Source organism: Andrographis paniculata, unplaced genomic scaffold (genome assembly GCF_009805555.1).
Source record: "Andrographis paniculata isolate CXL003 unplaced genomic scaffold, ASM980555v1 Contig48END, whole genome shotgun sequence".
NCBI classification, from domain to species: Eukaryota; Viridiplantae; Streptophyta; class Magnoliopsida; order Lamiales; family Acanthaceae; genus Andrographis; species Andrographis paniculata.
Window position 1 is genome coordinate 32,958 of NW_026137582.1, and position 19,810 is coordinate 52,767.

General features: G+C 34.3%; 2 protein-coding genes and 1 long non-coding RNA gene across 5 annotated transcripts; 2 read left to right on the forward strand and 1 right to left on the reverse strand.

Moving 5' to 3' along the window:
* The first annotated feature begins 925 nt into the window (after positions 1-925).
* On the forward strand, positions 926-4,220 carry LOC127252759 (uncharacterized). Its single transcript, XR_007839136.1, has 5 exons — positions 926-1,056; positions 1,530-2,368; positions 2,505-2,660; positions 3,709-4,028; positions 4,107-4,220. It is a non-coding gene; the product is annotated as an uncharacterized LOC127252759 (long non-coding RNA).
* Positions 4,221-7,539: 3,319 nt separating this feature from the next.
* On the reverse strand, positions 7,540-11,571 carry LOC127252758 (uncharacterized). 3 transcript variants are annotated; one of them, XM_051277058.1, is made up of 12 exons: positions 11,154-11,257; positions 10,684-11,001; positions 10,360-10,597; positions 10,018-10,259; positions 9,701-9,907; positions 9,528-9,617; positions 9,320-9,418; positions 8,914-9,210; positions 8,757-8,819; positions 8,562-8,646; positions 7,954-8,093; positions 7,540-7,863 (listed from the first exon to the last, which is right to left on the reverse strand). In XM_051277058.1, exons 1-12 carry the CDS (start codon positions 11,220-11,222, stop codon positions 7,846-7,848), a joined length of 1,866 nt encoding a protein of 621 aa, XP_051133015.1. In that variant the 5' UTR covers positions 11,223-11,257; the 3' UTR covers positions 7,540-7,845. The 3 variants fall into 3 exon arrangements, with proteins under 3 accessions (XP_051133015.1, XP_051133016.1, XP_051133014.1); XM_051277059.1 differs by lacking the exon at positions 11,154-11,257 and adding an exon at positions 11,301-11,571 and having other exon boundaries at positions 7,543-7,863; positions 8,914-9,222; XM_051277057.1 differs by having other exon boundaries at positions 7,543-7,863; positions 8,914-9,222; positions 11,154-11,250.
* Positions 11,572-17,912: 6,341 nt separating this feature from the next.
* On the forward strand, positions 17,913-19,119 carry LOC127252757 (uncharacterized). Its single transcript, XM_051277056.1, has 3 exons — positions 17,913-17,920; positions 18,184-18,310; positions 18,683-19,119. The coding sequence occupies exons 1-3, from the start codon at positions 17,913-17,915 to the stop codon at positions 19,076-19,078; spliced, it is 531 nt and encodes a 176-aa protein (XP_051133013.1). The 3' UTR covers positions 19,079-19,119.
* The last annotated feature ends 691 nt before the right edge of the window (positions 19,120-19,810 follow it).

Here is a 19,810-nt window from a genome sequence, read left to right on the forward strand (position 1 = left end):
CATACCCAACAGTTCGCCTGCATTGCCCAAGCGGTTGCTCTTCTCCCGGAACAAATTGATTAACGTGCCGCCGGCGACTAGTCCCACCAGCGCCGCCGCTTCCACCACTCCCATCTTCTTCATAGACACCGCTCTAACCACTTCAAATATCACCATCATTATCGACCAAGTCAACATCACCTTTTCCAATCCATTCTTGCGCACAGACACCACCACCCCATCGGCGAACGACACTGACTTGCCCTCAACTACCTCCATCGACAAATTGGGGAAGAAGAATAAAAGAAGTTCTGAAACCCTAAAAACGAAAAGAAGAAACCCTAAACCCTTGTGTGGTTGTAACGGCGGTTTGAATTTTTCTTTTTTCTTTTTTTAAAATTGAATAATTATATGATGTTGTATAAATATAGCATATTTTGATTAGATATTTTAAAAAAGATATAATCGAACTAGATGGAAAGAGTATCCGATTATATTTTTATTAATTGGATATAAAATTATTTTTATTATTTATATATTATTATTTGTATTTTAATTTTATACATTTAATTTATTTTTAATTTAAAATTTCTTTATATTATATACTCAAATAAATATAATAAATTTGTACTATATTTTAATATAATAAATTTAACTGCAAAAAATAAATATAAACTCTAGAGATGAATATGTAGTATTTTTAATACTTATTAAAAAAATATTTATTGCAACAACTCAATTTGATAAAAATAAATAAATAAATATACAAGTTTAATTTATATCAATTAAAATATAAATAATTTAAATACTCCAATTTATCTGTAAAACAAATTAGATTTGAAATTTATAAATCTTACGTAATTTTAGCATGTGATGATAAGATTTCAAATCCTATCAAACTAAAAAATAATGCGTACCCCTAAAAACACTATTAACACATGATTTATTAGGGTTCGCAATTTCTCTCCTCCTCAATCGACAGCACGAAAGCAGCCGCCGTACGACGCCACCGCTGTGCTCTGCCCAGCCGCCGACCGTCGCCCAAGCACCTTCGTCCACGACCAGTCCAGCAAATTGGTAATATCTGAAACCCTAAATTTTAATTGTTGGAGTCGTGAGATTGATAATTTGGACGAGAAATTAAACCTTAATTTGTTGAAGCTGTATTTACATGTACAAACAATCCATTGATTCATACCAGAGTTTAATTGAATCAATCTTTTAGGATATTTTACTGTTTTGGGTTAGGCTCTTGGATAGTTGGGTTGCAATTTCAACTCTTGCACAGAACACTAAAAGCTTTAGCATTTTGTTCTGCAAGCGTAATTATTATATCTATTTCAGAGTGTTTTAATTGTTTGTTTTTTATGGAATTATACTTGAATTACATTGCATCTACTATGTGACCCTTAAATTATTATATCTACTTCTATGAGAGTGTTCTAATTGTTTGTTTTGAAAATTAATCGATAGGCTTTAGAATTTTCAATTACGGCTGTTTGGTAATTATTTTTGTATATGCATGTTATTGATGTGCATTCTTTTCGCAGCAAAGAAGATGACAAAGAAGATGAGTCAGAGGACTTGTCTACCTCCGCCCGATCGGGCGTACGTAAACACAACGTCGGAGTGCTTACGTTCAACGCCTTAGTAGTGTGCGTATTTTCATTCTTCCTGACCTGGAAGAAACATAAGCTCACACCCATAGATTTATTGTTGGTGATTGGCTTGCTTTTCGGGAATGGCCTGCTATTTTGCGCTACCATATTGCGAGAGAGATGGCATTATTTTTTAGAGATGGTAGATGTCTTGGCACTGGGCACCGTTTGATCTATTTATATTGGTTTGTTCAGTCGAACTATACTTGGACACTGGCGGTACAAAGTTCCACTTTGTATTGCGATTGGATGCATATGGCCCGTGCCGATCTATATTATTGGTTATCGTTTTTGTCAAATGATTTTTTGGATTTATACGATGATCTCGCAGCACAACCAGCAGAAACACCTGCACAACAAGCAGCAGCAGCACAACCAACAATACAACCAGCACCACCAACGGTCACCTCCAGCTCTAACCCCCGATGCAGCAGCTGCACCAGCAACAGCACCAATAGAAATACATCAGTTGTTGGAGGAGATAGATCGGGTGCAGGAGGGGATAAATCAGGAGATTTATGGGGTGCAGGAGCGGATAAATCAGGAGATTTATCGGGTGCAGGAGGGGATAAATCGGGTGCAGGAGGGGATGAATCAGCTGATGGATCCGGTGCAGGAGCAGAAGCGTCGGGCGTTGCTGCTGCTGCAGGAGCGGAAGCGTCTGTCTGACCCTTGCCTACCGTCACCTCCACTTCTAACCCCCGATGAAGTAGCTGCACCAGCAACAGCAGGTGACTTGCCAAAGCCTGGAAAGAGTTAGATAAATAATATATTTTTATTTTTAAAATTGTCATGATTTTGCATAGTTAATTAAGATAATTTTATCCAAATTTTGGTGATAAAGTGATTTTGCCCTATTATAAATAGGCTAGGGTTAGGTCCCCGGGATAGAGCGTCGTATAGAGACTAATTCTCCTGCAGTTTCTACTCATCACTCAACAATGATAGAAAAGAAGTTGTCGCTCTGATCTTGGAAGACCAAACCTTTAATCACCCAAGATTAGCATATGGCTTCATATTCAGGTACGCTTTCGCTTTAAGAATCGGGCATTTAAATTAAACAATTGGTATGTGAGCATGTTGAATTATTTGGATGTTTTCTTGGATTAATCGGCGTTTAATCGAGATCATATTATGTTTTCATGTTCTTGGGAAAATTTAGATGTTACAATTCTTCCTATTTCAAAATTTAATTATGTATTTGATTTGATCCTCTTTTGATTAATTTAATTTTGTTTCACCCGACTCAAATTTTCATCTTCAGAATAAATTTACGCCTCCACTATTTCGTAATTAATGTGCTTGTTATTTATGAAATAATAATAAGTATTAGAATTCAAGTGCATGAATAATTTTTATTCTTGGAATTCGTGTATGACATTTGAAGTTTGAGAGTCTCGATTAGAAAGTTCAATTTTCCTTTTTATTTTATTTTATTAATTTATTTATTTTCATATTAAAATATGCATGTGTACTATAACAATGCATTAGTGCATATCTGCAACTAAATTCATATGTGCAATCATGGCAATATATATATATATGTATATTTATTCATTGTTATCTTCAGGATGAAATTTTATTGTATCTATTCGGTTCTAATACTATCTGGGGACAACTTTCAGCACTGGAAAGAATCAATATTGATTTATTTGGACTGTATTGATCTAGACTTGGCATTAAGGATACACAACACTATTCTACTATGACAGAAAGCACTGCAGATGAAAAATAGTTATTTGAGAAGTGGGATAGGTCTAATCGCTTTAGTCTAATGATCATAAAGAAAAGCATTTCAGAAATCTTTAGAGGTACGATATCTGATGATATCACTATTGTAAATGAGTTCCTTGTCGAAATTAAGAAACGATTTACTAAAAGCTATAAGGCGGAAATGAGTACTCTTCTCAAGAGTCTCATCACCATGAGGTATAACGACAAATGAAACATAAGGGAATACATCCTGAATATGTTTAATACTTCTTCTAAGTTGAGAGCACTTAAGTTAGATCTTTCGCAGGACATGTTAGTCTTATTGGTTTTGCTCTCACTTCCTACTCAATACGATCAGTTTACAGTCACTTATAACAGCCAAAAGGAGAAGTGGACTCTTAATGAGCTCATCTCTCACTGCCTTGAGGAGGAAGAAATGATGAAGCGTAATAAGACTGAGAAGGTACATGTAGTTGGTACCTCAAAGGATGCAGGCAGAAATAAGAGAAAATATAAGGCCGTTGAGGTTGAGACTGCTAAGGCTCATGTTCCAGCTCTAGCTCATCGGGCTCGTCCTGAGAAGACCTGCTTCTTTTGAAAGAAAACTGGACATGAGAATAAGAATTGTACTAAGTTTCACGAATGGCACATACGTTTCTTACTTTGGTTTGTTCTAAGGTTAGTTTAGCTTCAGTACCTCAAAACACGTTATGGTTAGACTCTGGATCAACTACTAACATCAATGTTTCAATGCAGAGTTGTCTGAGCTACCGAAACCCAACTGATGCTGAAAGACGCATTTACTTTGGAAATAGGGATTCAGAGAGGTGGAAGCCGTTGGCATTTTCAAGTTTTTATTGAGTATTGGACATTTTCTTGAATTGCGAGACACTTTTATTGTACCGTCAGTTAGACGAAATTTGATTTCTATTTCTTATTTGGACAAATTTGGTTATCATTGTTCTTTTAAAAACAATAAAGTTGAGTTATTTTTGAATTCATGTTTGGATGGTTTTGGTACTTTTATGATGAATGACAACTTATATATGCTTGACATTCTAGCTTCCTATAATGAGGCCCTAAATGTGGAATCAAAAGGTACTAAACGAAAATTGCATGACTCCAGTTTATTGTGACACAGACGTTTAGGTCATATTTCAATAAACACAGTTGAAAGACTCATTAAGGATGAAATTCTTGATTCCATAAATTCGTCTACCACCGCCATATAACATTTAGAAGTCTCGGACATATTCATATGTACTATAAAGACGACTAAGTTTGTTTTACAATAAGCTAGTAGGAGCAATTGAAATCAAAATATTGTGATCCAATGTGGATATATTAGTTGGGATGTAATCTTCTGCTTCTAAAAAAACAACGAATTATAAAAATTTGGAAATGAAAATAAATATTTCAAAAGATTGATTAAATATAAAGCGGACAAAAACCAATTCTTCCGAAATCATAAACAAAATCGTCAAGGTGGAATTAAAATTGTAATTAAGAATGTTCAATTTTAATTTAATCTTTTGACAAATCAAAATCAACGGTGTAAACCGCTTGAAAAAAAAATCTAGACAACTTACGGTAAATTGGAGTGTGATTGAAGTTGGTATATTACTATAATTATAAATTTTTCAGTATACAAATATCGTAATTAAGATTTCTTAATTTATAAATTTAATGAATGTTTTGTTTTTTTATTGTGTATATGTTTAAAATAATTGAACAACCAATATTAACGGAGACGCTATGAATATAATTAATCACAAAAATTGAGATATATCTATGACTTTATATTGATTTTGTAACAAATAAAATTATTTGTACAAATAATTTAGAATTTTTAATAAATGTTTATATGCATATAAATAATAAATAGAGAACAAGTTATCAACCACGTAACAATGCTATTTAGGGTCTTTTGAATTAGTTTAAAAAATAAACAAGAAGCAAAATGATTTGATATTTGGATAAATTTTTATAAAAATAATATTTTTTTAAAAAAATTGTTTCGATGTAATAAAAGTAAAAATAATTTTAAACAGTAAAAATTGTACTACTAACCGTTATTATATTATTTTATATTTGCTGATGAAACGTGGTCGTCTTCACCTATGAATGGCCATGGACGATTGAATAGTCTTATTTTTTTGAAGAGATTCAAACTATTTACCGTAATTTATAGTTATACTTGTAGTATATTTTTTTAAAAATTATTTTTTTAATTATTTAATTTAAAAAAAGAAATGAAATGAAATGAGAAGTGATAGAAGAAGTGGTGGGTGGTTTCAGTGCATGATCAAAACGGTATTTCGAAATTAAGGGGTATATTCATTTTGGATTTTTTTGGATTTTAAAAAGTTTACGTGGATTTAGAAACTCTACTGAGTCAATGCAGACTTTGATGAATTTTATTAATTGATTTAGATGGATTCTTATAAATTTGATTTGATTTATTTATGAATTTTGTAGAATTGTAAAAAATTTTTTTATTGATTTATATAATTATATAAAGTTATGTAAACACAAATTTTACAATTTTGCATAAGAAATAAAATTAAAAAGTAAAAAATAAATAAATATAACTAACGGTTCAATAAAAAAAAATATATTAAGTTAATTTTACCGACAATATAATGTACTTCGATAATTAAAAAAAAACAGTAATACATAATAATAGTAGTAATTTTCAAATATTATATTTATAATATAAAAATACATATTTTCAAAAAAAATTGATAATAATTTATTAATAATCTCGTGCACAAATTTTTTATAATTGTCCATTAAAATCCAATGAAACTATAAACTTTAAAAATTTGTTGATGGACCTCAAAATTTTTAAAAACTTTTAAAAGTTTGCATTGTATAATTTTTCATAAAAACAATTAATATTTTTAATCTTCAAATCAGATTGTAATTTCGATAAAATCTTGATTTTTCAAAAAGAAATCATTACCTTCTCCATCATTGAAATTTCATTTTATTTTTTACTTATTGTTTAATAAATTTATTATAATATCTCACTTTATTTTTGATTTATTGTTTAATAAATTTATCAAGCTACTTTACTTTTTACTTATTACTTTTTATATTAAAATATTATTATCTTTTAATGTTTGAGTGTAGACAAAGTAGTATAAAAAGCTCCAGAAGGAAGAAGTGTCTTTTTCGAAATAGTAAATTTTGATAAACTTCAAACGCATATGTTTTATAATTGGTTTTGCCCTAAATCAAAATAAATATAATTTAGCCTATATGATTCACAATAAATCCCTACTATTTTTTTTTTAATAAAATTTTATATCAAAATATTATTTAAACAAAAATTTAAATTCAAACCAAAATCACAAACCAATTCTTTTATGGTTAGAGTTACCCTAGTTTTAAATCAATATTCTATTTATATAGATATTTTTGGATGATTTTTATACTATATTTTCAGAAAATATAAAATTAAATATTTATTTACTCACCTATCAAATTAAATATTAACTATTGTTTTAAAAAATTTAAACTACAAAAATGTCAATCTAAACAAAGATTAACTAGTTTGAATAAGGTGGCTTGTGTCACTACCAAAAAAACTGTTTTCTATTACGGCCGGAAAATCGTAACAAGAAGCCATATTTCGTGCAATTTGCGTATTTGCTACGCCTTTGTTACGACTTTTTTCCGTAATGTGTACTCGCGTAACGAATGTTTTTTGCCACGCCACTTTTCGTAACTATTACGATCGGTCAACGCTCCCTGAAGTATGGTATTTGTTACGATGTTTGTTACGAATTTTCTCTCGTAACGAAAGGTAGATCCTTCCGCGCATGTGGCAGGACTTTTAGTTACGGTATTTGTTACGGAAGTTCCTCGCGTTACAAGTGTTTTCCATTGACCGGTTGTCAGAACTTGGTTTTTGTTACGACTATTTGTAACGGCATTGAACCCCGTAAAAAAAATATTACCTACTTATAGTCACGAAACCGTCTGTAACAACAAATATCCAAAGACCACTTTTTGTAACGATTTTCTGGCCTTTTGTTACGGAAAAATAGCGTATTGTGAAAAACAGGGGGTACGCTGCAATTGAAATTGTTCGTAACAAATGGACCTGCTGTGATGCGTATGATACGAAAATAAATTACGAATACAAAGATTGCTATAAACATCATCATCATTACGCCCCGCGCAAACATTAATTCATATTAAAATCTGAATTCCATACCTACCAACAAAGTAAAGCAACCCATAGAACAAGCCTACTAGTATCTACACATCAACAACCTGTTCCGCAAAACGTGCTTAACAGTTCAAACAGAAGTAAACAACGCAATTAGGCACATTTTTCACCATACGAATTCAAACCACAAAGGTCTACGCATCAATTCCAGACATAGTTCAACAAAAACTCAACACAATCCATCCAAAGACAGGTTCGACATTCAATCCATATGACAAACGGGGCAATTAACATGGGTGTATCGGTACCAACATTTCAAGCCCGGCGCATGAGCTGCAATTGCCAACACAGAGATTACTTTAAGTCATACTTCTTATAAATTTCGGAATGCAATACAAGAAAGGTATTAAAGTAGATCCTTACGTCGTTGTAGCTCCACTCAATAGGATCTTCGCCGACGACATCGCGAAGGGTAGTCGCCCCAGAAATGGTCGGCAAAATAAGGGGTGTGTCCGGGACTGACGCGGATGTCACGAAGACCTTGACCAAGGAAAGTGTGTCACCTACAGCATTCACAAGAGCAATTTTTGATTACATTCAAGCATATATATCAACAGACGTTCGAACTGTATATATAACATGTCATAACACAGACATTATAAGTGTAATACTTTGGAACTAGAACAAGAGGAGTACGTACATTCAGACATGTCGTACAGTACATGGTATTACATTCATGAGTTAGGTAGCGAAGCACATTATACCCTAATTTCCCATGTAATTGCAGCTTGATCTTTAAACCAAACATCCTTCAATAAACATGGGTCGTCATAATAGCAGTTATTTTACCACCCCTACATTAACAGTCTACATCGCTTTGGAAATCCACGGATCGTATCATTGTATACTTCTACACTTAGTGAATCCATGCTAATACGCAATATGAGGCCTGAACAGTCACGAAAACCTACGATATCTCGCTGAGGCATATTAAAAGTTTAATTAAACATCCTCAAAGATACCGGACCAACCTGGCCCAGGGGGGCAGAGCAGAAGTCCCTCTGCAACAACTTTTTTCTCACCGGTGCGGGATAATAGAAGCACATGTGTGCCGACCTACAACAGACAGGGCATATGAGTTGGATAAGGTAGTACGCAGTCAAGAGTAGCCTAAATTAGACACTGCACTGATTTCTAAGAAACTCCAGGGCGTCACGGAATCATACCGTCATGCTTGGCTCGGACACAGGCCTGGGAATCTCAGGGACTGAATCAATACGAGATGTGCCCTATCATATAACATGCCGAGGATGGTAAATTCCTTCGCCATCCAAATCTCATGGGATACTCATACCAAACAGGTCAGGGATTATGAATACTTACTGCCTGGCCAGTAACCGCTCCGGAGTTTCTGTGCATGAATGCATACACATCAGCCTTGATGGTTTTGAACTCATCCATCATTGCCTTCAGCTCCTCCATTCCATTCTGTAGTTGTTCCCACCCATGCTGGAATGCTACACTGTCTGTTAAACCAGTTGACTCGCTGCGGGGATGAGCTGAACTTGCCGCACTGTCGACCTTTGACCGCTTCTTAATCTTTCCCCCAAGGGCCCGTCGGTACAGAGTCTCCCGAACAGAGGGAGTCCGCCCTTCAGGGGGAACCTTGTTTAGCTCATTCTGTAAATAAGTCTACAGGAAAGATTTAAGTGAGGCCGAACTTGCTCTTGTTGTTAGAGATGTAAATACTGACTGAATTGTAACTAAGTTGGGAACGAATTTATTCTACCAATATCTCCTCGGTTTCTTGGTCATCCTTTCCCTTGCCTTGTGTGCGACTGGAAATCCAAATCTCCAGATTGTCGGGGTCCTTCCCCTTTGCCTTGATCTGCAGCAATACAAGGCCTTCTGTCATCGAAAACATAATGAAATACAGGAGAGGAAAATATGGGGATGGAGCATGACATGACTAATTACTCAATTGTAATAAAAGGTACCTCCTCTGCCAGAGTCGTGAATGACTTCCACCCAGTACGATGTGGAAAGCTTCTTTTCGCTACGTTCGACGCATTTTTCTTGGATTGAAGCTACGTCAATCAAAGTTATTTAGTTCTCAGTCCATGCCCGTGCAGATTTAACGTATATTAATTTGGCATGTCCCTATGCGTACCTTCACCTTCTCGTCGCGCCAATACTCAACCAACTTCGGCCACTGATCGGGCACAATCCTGCTTGAGGGAACCTTCTTCAGTGCTTCTTCATCGTCCTCGATCGGATTGAAGTAAGTTGATTTGATGCTGTATTTCCAGTGCCTCCAAACTTCCCTTAGGTCAGCCAAGACCACTTTCTCCGCTGAGTCTGGTAATCCGCTGTTACTCTGGAATGCCGTTTCACACGGTTTCCACCAGGTCCGGAGAAGATGGTAGGGCCATATATAAGAATCTATATGAAATAAAAGAACTTTCAATTTAATGAAGTTTGCATCACCTGAACCTCCATCCATGCACCCTGTCTCTTCGTCTCCGGTATCTCAGCGAACGTGGGGTAATGTAGAGGAAGTCGAGCTCCGTTGCGTGCAATGACCCCAATGGCTGTCTTGTACTCGTTTACGTCGGGTCCGACGATGCTTTTACCATCCGGCGATGTGAATACAAGCATCCTGTGATCTTTTCCCCATCCACGCGGCATTCGTGCCGCCCCTCTCCCCTGCTTTTTCTTTGACGAACCAGCTGACACAAACAGGAGATTACATGTTCTAATAAGGATATTACATGCAAAATATGAAGTCACTAAATGTAATCGGTAATCTTTGAAGGCTAATTTCCAAACCGTCGTGCGATGTCATCTCGTCCAATGGTGCCATATTGCCCGCCTCTGTTCCTGTCATCAGAGTGGGGTCGGAGCCTGGCCCTTCATCCAAGACTGGTATATCACTCTCTGCAGTCTCCATGTCCTGCGTCGGCGGAAGTGTCTCGTCATCTGCTTGTGTGGGGGGGATTGTATCATCGTCATCCTGTGTCAGTGCCGTCGGATCAAAAAGTGATGGAACATCCCTATCATCATGTTCCTGTTGGGGTTAACAGTGTCAGCCTATTGTAGTGTTATACTGAGAGTTCAAATAAGGACATGCTTTCGGCAAAGGAACCACATTACCTCCAAAGGGCCCTCTGAATCCTGAAGCACTGCCCTTCGAGTGGAAGATGTTGGCTTCATGCTTTGACCACGAGCATCGCGCTCTTTCTCCCACTCTGATGTGATGGACCGGAGTCGCTGGAGCAGTGGCGAGACCCGAGATCCCTTCCGTTTTGTCACTTTCTTTGTGGGATTGCGGCTGGGCGATGGATTCCTGCTTGCGGGATGAGTTGCCTCTAGGGGGCTGTTACGTGCGGATGCCCGGGTAAAACGTCTTGCGGGAGAGACTGCCGGATCCTGTGACCCTCCAACGGCAGCACGTTGAGATTTGCCCATAACCTGCAAGACACCAGTGTTAGTTGGCAGTATGAAAACGTATATTAGGAGAAAATCAAAACACACTTATCACAACAAAGCTTATGAAGTGACATATTACGAGAAATTCACATAATAGTTACTGCAATTAATCAGGGTAAATTGCTTCAGCATACGCAAACGGGGGTAAAGAGCTTATCCGCGTTGACATATTCGGAAAAAATCATAACATCCTGCGCGCGCATAATGGATGCAAAGTGCTTCAGCAAATCAAGCGAAAACAGGGCCTATGAACGATGGCATGCATGTCCGAAAGTGGTTACCTATTACGTACTTCAATCACCGACCCCCCCTCCCCACATAGATGACCATCTGTTGAGATGTGTAATTTATTCTGAACTGCGAACTCAAAAAGGTTGCGTGGTTGCCAAACCATCAAAAATGGGCCAATTAGGCTATATTCGCATACTACCAAAAATGCCCGCTTATTTGATTCTGCGCTAAGCACCATCATCTTCGGAGGATTCCTCCGAATCCGAAGGCGAAGTATCGGCATGGTCCATCTGCCCTGCATCTTCTACTACTTGCCCCTCAATACCTTCCCTTAGCCAGTAATCGGCTGCTCCTCTAACATTGCCTCCGTCATCTAAAGGTAACCCTGTGCTGAATCTATGATCGATCGTACTATACACGTCATACGTGTCTCGCCGTGACACCGGAACGACAACGCTCCAACCTTCATCAACCGGGTCTGCAATGTACCACACCTGAGAGGCTTGGGTCGCTAAGATGAAAGGCTCATCCGTGGGCAAGTTCTTGGGGTACATCAAATACTTAAAGTTCACACATTTATATTTGAACTCATCCTCTTTAACGCCCCTCTCCAGATCCACCCAGTCACATTTTAAAAGGAGATACTTCTGTTGATTGCTATAGTACACTTCCACAATGTCCGTAAGAATCCCGTAATATGCCACGGAACCTTCTCGTGGGTTATGGTCCCTAGCTGAGGCATAACTCACTGTATCTGCCGTAACCATAACACCTGCACACTGTGTCCCCTTCCTTGCATCCCGGTCTTGATACGGGCTTGCTCCCTCAATTTAAATGAACAAAGTTATAGCATCAGCTTTAATAAACTGCATTTTTGTACCTATAAGTCCATGTATTGCACTTATAAGTAAAACATAACATTCATCACAACATTAAGGCCCATGGTTTAAAATCAGCCATTATCTCCACTTTAGAACCTTTTATGGATGCCATTTAATGAGAATTAAATGATGTCTACGCTCCGCCAAAAATTCTGAGCGTCATCTCTAGATACTAGAGCAGCAAGAATTATCCATACCCTACTTGGGTCAAGAAAAATTTCCTACTATTCTAAATTTTTCCTTGCCCTTTTGTACGAATATGAAAAAAATCCTCAAATCTGATGTCTAAAGAGTAAAGCAGGTTTGTGGGAATGCACATAACACTTAACTACACCACCACTCGAGAAAACATAGAACACTTAGAAGCTTTGCACTGTGGAAATGCATTAAAAAGAAATCCGACCTTCCGTTAAACTCAATGTTGCTTATCCTGAATTCACACTGCACACTTTTGTCTCCACAATTTAGTATCCTGTAAAAAAACACAAGTTAAATATGCACTCATTTTCAGTTAAAATAGCCCAAATGGTGTTGCTTCCGACAAATCGACGCATACAACCAAGTAACAAAAAAAATGGTATTGGTTCCGACAAAGGAGCCAATACTTAGAGTGTAGATATGATATCATATTCATATTATGCAGCATATGTATGTATCATTATCTAACAATATATGCGTCTGAATCTGTATATATTATGCTGTAGAATCCAATGAAACTTATTTAAATATCCACACATAATAACAAAATTCAAAGTTGTTTTGGAAAGAAGCACTCTATATTGGATAGTGTTGCTAGATCATTTTTGTACTTCATTGCAATTATTGCAGAATGAAAAGATAAAATGAGTGAAAGTCTTGGGAGGGTACACCAATAAATAAATAAAGTTCACAAAACCATCAAATCATAAAGTGTATTTATTAACTTTGCTTGTGTGTGCACTTTGGTTTTTTTTAAAAAAAATAAAAAAATCTTGTTGCATCATATAATCTATACTAAAATAATCTTCTTCCCTCTATTTAATTATCACATCCGACACCTATTTTCTATTCAAAACATAATATCCAAAAACCCTTTTTCCATCCGAAAAATTTCAAATCCAAAAAATCCACAACAGAAGCACTCTTTCCCAGATATTATGACTGAAATGCAATACAATTACACAAACAGAGAAGCTGTCATATCTTCATGAAAATTGAAACAGAACCATACACCATTGGAATTTCACATATATTTATCATAATGTAGGATGCCCAAATTCCTAAACCAAACAGCACAAAACATCACACTTAACTTAATCGATAAATTCACTTGGCACAATTGTATACAGTAACAATGTAAAAAATTCAAAAGTGCTGCACTTTGCTGGCTAAATTAATTTTCAGTATCTGTGTTACAAACACATCACCAACATGGTGGATCACGCAATACCAGAGTTTGCTTCTAACAAAACATCAGACTTCCAAATATATGACTCAATGTGTAAAAATATACAAAAGCATATTTTAAATCTAACAGAAGGAGCTTCAAAATAAAACCTAGAGGACAATCTACAATGTAAAATACTACAAATCTTTCAAACTTATCGGCCATTGGTTGTTGTGGCTGAACAACCAACCCTAACAACAAGCAATGAACAAATGGGAATGGAAACGCAAAATAGAATAAACAAAATTCACCGACGAGGGCATGGCGAGGAAGGAAAGCAGGACAAGAAGAAATAAGAGAAGGGAGAAGCTAGAAAAACCACCTACCTGATGGATCGATGCCGGAGACGTGTTCCAAAATCCCTCACTTCAACGGGACGCTGCGGCGGGGAGAATTCGACCAGCGACCAAGGTAGATGAGACTGCAAACGGAAGAAACATAAATTAAAAATCGATATGAGAAAAATGTTTTCACATTATCGATTTTTAACCTACAGGGGCGCCGGCGGCTGAGCAAGTTAGAAGAAGAAAAAAGAAGAGGACGAAGAAAGGATAACTTCGCGTTGGAGAAGAAAAGGGGAGGGCGGCGGGTGTGGGTAGGGTTTATGATTTAGTTATAAGTGATGGGAAAAAATGAATGATAATATTATTTTATTTTTACATATTTATATTTATTTTTTTAAAAAAATAATTTAAAATTATATTTAAAATAATGGTATAATATGATATAAATAGATATTGAGTCAATGACGTGATATTTTAAATATAAAATTAATTTTTAGTATATTATTAAAGTAAAAAATATTTATTTGATTTTATATTTTTAGCAAAAAAAAAATATGAATAATAATTTGAAATTTGAAATTTTTTTATAAAAGAACACAATAAATAAAAGACCAAAAAAATAAATTTTCTAAATTTAAATATATCATTTTCTTCAATAAAATATTATTTAAATATCATCTCTTTCAAATTATCACATCAATATATCATTTTTTTCAATAAAATAATAATTTCATCCTACATAATCATTACAAAATTCAAACTCTCAAACAAATTCAACTTAAAAATCCATACTTCAAAATTCTCCAAAATCCAAATCCAAAATCCAATCATCCAACCAAACACACCCTTTGTAAATTTTATAAATATAATTAATTAATAATAAATCTTTATTTATATTTATTTTACATTCAATTTGTTAAAACTAGGAGGAGGGCGGCTGGTAGATAGTGCAATATATTTTTACTTATTTATTATATATTGTAATAAATTTTATATACAATTAATTAATAATAAATTTTTATTTATATTTATTTTACATTCAATTTGTTAAATATTATTTTCAAAATTTGAAGTTTGATTATTTTTTTAATTTTTAATTTTTTATTAAAAATTATAAAAAATGCTTTTCTTTGTTACAGAATAAAGTCGTAATTATTGTATTTACGATATTTTTTTGTCATATTTTTAATTGTTACGAAACATTTATCGTAATAAATAAAGAAAGACGTTGACTAATAAAAATTCCTTTTGTCACGAAAAAATTCATAACAAAAACCATCTTTTATTATGACAATATTGTTACGAATCTTCTTTCCGTAATGAAAGCCCATTTTTTTGGTAGTCGAGATTATGCCCTAATTTGTCGAAGATACCTCGCGTAATACAAAATCTTTTTCGAGCTACCTTCAAAACCTTACCTGGGTGAGGTGCGCCGGAGTAGATCCCAGGGACGGATCGAATTCACCTCGCGCGTCGTCGTCGGCAGCTACAGGAAATCGGATCGCGGGCGACTGTGAGAAGCGAACGAGGGAAATGAACCAGATGCCCTAATTTGTCTAAGTGTGGGATGATATAGCATTTTTGTCCATTTTGATCGTTTCTGGAATGAAAGCGTCAATCCAGTATTTTACTTTTTTTTTTTTTTTTTTAATTTAACTTTTCCAAAAATAAAAAATTAAATACCAGTAGTTACGAACACTTTACGTAACTAATGTTATTTTGACCAAATTCTACCATCTCATTATTTGTTACGATATTTTTTGCGTAACGACAGAACCTAAAACGTTGACCGGGCTTTTTTTTTTCGTCACGGATTTTGTCGTAACTAATATATCTATTTGTTACGATTTTATTGTTACGGACTCTCAACCCGTGGTGAATAGCCCTTTTTTTGGTAGCGTGTATGGTTTGAATTTTTGTTATCTACCAAAAGTACTACTTATATTATTGTTTTTATAAAATAACACATTCAACTATCATCTTATTTATTTATTTTTTAAGATCAATCATAAGAAAACTATAAATTAAATCATTTTTTTAAAAAAATTGTTAAATTTGGGCCTTTTTTGTCGGAGATTATTTATTTAATTGATATTTATTTATAATATAATAAATTTAAAATATGTATCATATATTTAATATAGATGTGATAAAATATTATCAGAATTTATTAAACTAAAAATTAACTAATACTAATATATACATACATATCTTAAATTTTACATTCAAGAGCTCAGGCCGGATATGCTATGGTGTTCAAGTTTTTGATACAATTATAAAAATATCACTTATCATTCCATATATACGTCATAAACTAACTAACTATTTTTGATCTATAGATGTGCAATGTTAATTACTATTTTTGATGACTTGAATATCATTTTTTTTCCTGTCTTCTTTATAAAAAACACACACTGCTTTATATTGTTGATTATCAATGTGAGTGATTAATCGAAAAATCCAAAATAATTTTTGTAGTTTTGTGGCTTTGTAGTGGTTAGTTGGTTGTTTTCTTGATCACAATCTTCAGGTGCTTTCTCTAAGCAATATAATTCAGCCACAATCTTCTCAGGGAGGTTATGTTTTAGTTTTAGTTTTAGCTTTAGCTTTAGTTTAATTTGGTAACACTTTGCACACAATTCAATTCAATCCAATCCTACTAGTTAAAACATGTGTATATATATATATATACATACATACACACACAAATGCATAGAAATAGCTAGGAGATAAACTTGGATCATATTGTCAAGTTCCACACTCACAAGGATTCCATAGCTCTAGCTTTCACTCAACCAGAAAGAAATTTATGGTCTATTTCTTTAGCAAAGTTTTTTCAAATTTTACTATTTGAATTTTGCATTCCCGAAAAAAATATATTGTTCTTCTCACAAAACAACTCATCAAACGTTATTTTTATACTAAACTCAAACTAATTTTTTTTTCAAAAAAAAATCAAAGAAACACATCCTAAATTACAGCCACCGTGGTAATCAATGATAGGATTCACAAAGCTAAATGGACATACATAACTAAAAAACATATTACTAAAATTAATGTCAAAAGGATAGCATAGAGTACTCACACAAATCATCATCATCGTGCAAATCCAAATCAATAAACATACACTACAAAACAAACAATTAATATATAGATTCGAAATATATATTATTAATTGCTAATTATTTAACTTTAAAAAAAAAGACATATAAAAGTATATTTAAACATTCTCTAGCGCAGATTCTTCTTGTGATCTAAAATACAATAAAACGAGGGATACGTATGAAACAACAAGAGCCGACCACAAAAGTACACTCAAAATCCACAAAATAGTGATCGGCCACCTCAGGTGTCCGAAGACGAATGGAAACGAAGCCACGTATCCGTTAAGCGAGATCCATACCAAGACCATACCCAACAGTTCGGCTGCATTGCCCATGCGGTTGCTCTTCTCCCGGAACAAATTGATTAACGTGCCGCCGGCGACTAGTCCCACCAGCGCCGCCACTTCCACCACTTCCATCTTCTTCATAGCCACCGCTCTAACCACTTCAAATATCACCATCATTATCGACCAAGTCAACATCACCTTTTCCAATCCATTCTTGCGCACAGACGCCACCACCCCATCCGCGAACGACACTGACTTGCCTTCAACTACCTCCATTGACATATTGGGAAGAAGAATAAAAGAAGTTATGAAACCCTAAAAACGAAAAGAAGAAACCCTAAACCCTTGTGTGGTTGTAACCGGGGTTTGAATTTTTCTTTTTTTCTTTTTTTAATATTGAATAATTATATGATGTTGTATAAATATAACATATTTTGATTAGATATTTTAAAAAAGATATAATCGAACTAGATGGAAAGAGTAACCGATTATATTTTTATTAATTGGATATAAAATTATTTTTATTATTTATATATTATTATTTGTATTTTAATTTTATACATTTAATTTATTTTTAATTTAAAATTTCTTTATATTATATACTCAAATAAATATAATAAATTTGTACTATATTTTAATATAATAAATTTAACTGCAAAAAATAAATATAAACTCTAGAGATGAATATGTAGTATTTTTAATACTTATTAAAAAAATATTTATTGCAACAACTCAATTTGATAAAAATAAATAAATAAATAAATATACAAGTTTAATTTATATCAATTAAAATATAAATAATTTAAATACTCCAATTTATCTGTAAAACAAATTAGATTTGAAATTTATAAATCTTACGTAATTTTAGCATGTGATGATAAGATTTCAAATCCTATCAAACTAAAAAATAATGCGTACCCCTAAAAACACTATTAACACATGATTTATTAGGGTTCGCAATTTCTCTCCTCCTCAATCGACAGCACGAAAGCAGACGCCGTACGACGCCACCGCTGTGCTCTGCCCAGCCGCCGACCGTCGCCCAAGCACCTTCTTCCACGACCAGTCCAGCAAATTGGTAGTATCTGAAACCCTAAATTTTAATTGTTGGAGTCGTGAGATTGATAATTTGGACGAGAAATTAAACCTTAATTTGTTGAAGCTGTATTTACATGTACAAACAATCCATTGATTCTTACCAGAGTTTAATTGAATCAATCTTTTAGGATATTTTACTGTTTTGGGTTAGGCTCTTGGATAGTTGGGTTGCAATTTCAACTCTTGTACGGAACACTAGAAGCTTAAGCTATCTATTTCTATGAGAGTGTTTTAATTGTTTGTTTTTTATGGAATTATACTTGAATTACATTGCATTTACTATGTGACCCTTAAATTATTATATACTTCTACAAGAGTGTTATAATTGTTTGTTTTGAAGATTAATCGATAGGCTTTAGAATTTTCAATACAACCAGCACCACCAACGGTCACCTCCAGCTCTAACCCCGATGCAGCAGCTGCACCAGCAACAGCACCAATAGAAATACATCAGTTGTTGGAGGAGATAGATCGGGTGCAGGAGCGGATAAATCAGGAGATTTATGGGGTGCAGGAGCGGATAAATCAGCAGATTTATCGGGTGCAGGAGGGGATAAATCGGGTGCAGGAGGGGATGAATCAGCTGATGGATCCGGTGCAGGAGCAGATGGATCGGGCGCTGCTGCTGCTGCAGGAGCTGAAGCGTCCGTCTGACCCCCGCCTACCGTCACCTCCACTTCTAACCCCCGATGAAGTAGCTGCACCAGCAACAGCAGGTGACTCGCCAAAACCAGAAAGAGTTACATAAATAGTATATTTTTATTTTTAAAATTATCATGATTTTGCATAGTTAGTTAAGATAATTTTATCCAAATTTTGAGTGATGTAAGAATAAAAAGGAATTAAGATTTGGATAGAGAAGAAAAATAATATATATTATATAATTAATCAAGATTTTTATTTTTTATTTTTTATTTTTTTTAATGTCAAACCATCCTTGAAATAATTACAAAAAAAAATTGTAAATTACTATTAAGTATTTTATATGTCAAAAACTCCGCCCTTTGTAATATTTAAGCAATTTTAATTTTATAAAATTACACAAGGCAAATATATTACACAACCTAAAGCTTCAAAAACACAATCCGGCAACCTTAACATTTAAAAAAGAAAAAAATGGAAAAAAATTACAATAGCTCACATGGAAAAGATTGAATAGGCAAACCGCCAACTTAACCCCCCTTGTATTTTAGTAAATTGCTCAAAGCATCATGTGTTTTATTTATTGTGCGAAATCCCCTCATGTTTTATTATACAATTTTTATGCAAATAAAAAACGCAAAATATCTTAAATAATTTTTTTAATAAAATAAATAAATAAATAATTGATTAATCCTTCATTTTATATGACTCAATTTAAGTTAGATGTCAAGAATGCATTCTAGCATGACACTCTTTCTGAAGAAGTTTATAGGACTCCTGGAGTCCTCCAGGTTTCCCGGGTTCTGCGAAGGTTTGTTGTTTACGCCGCACTATATAT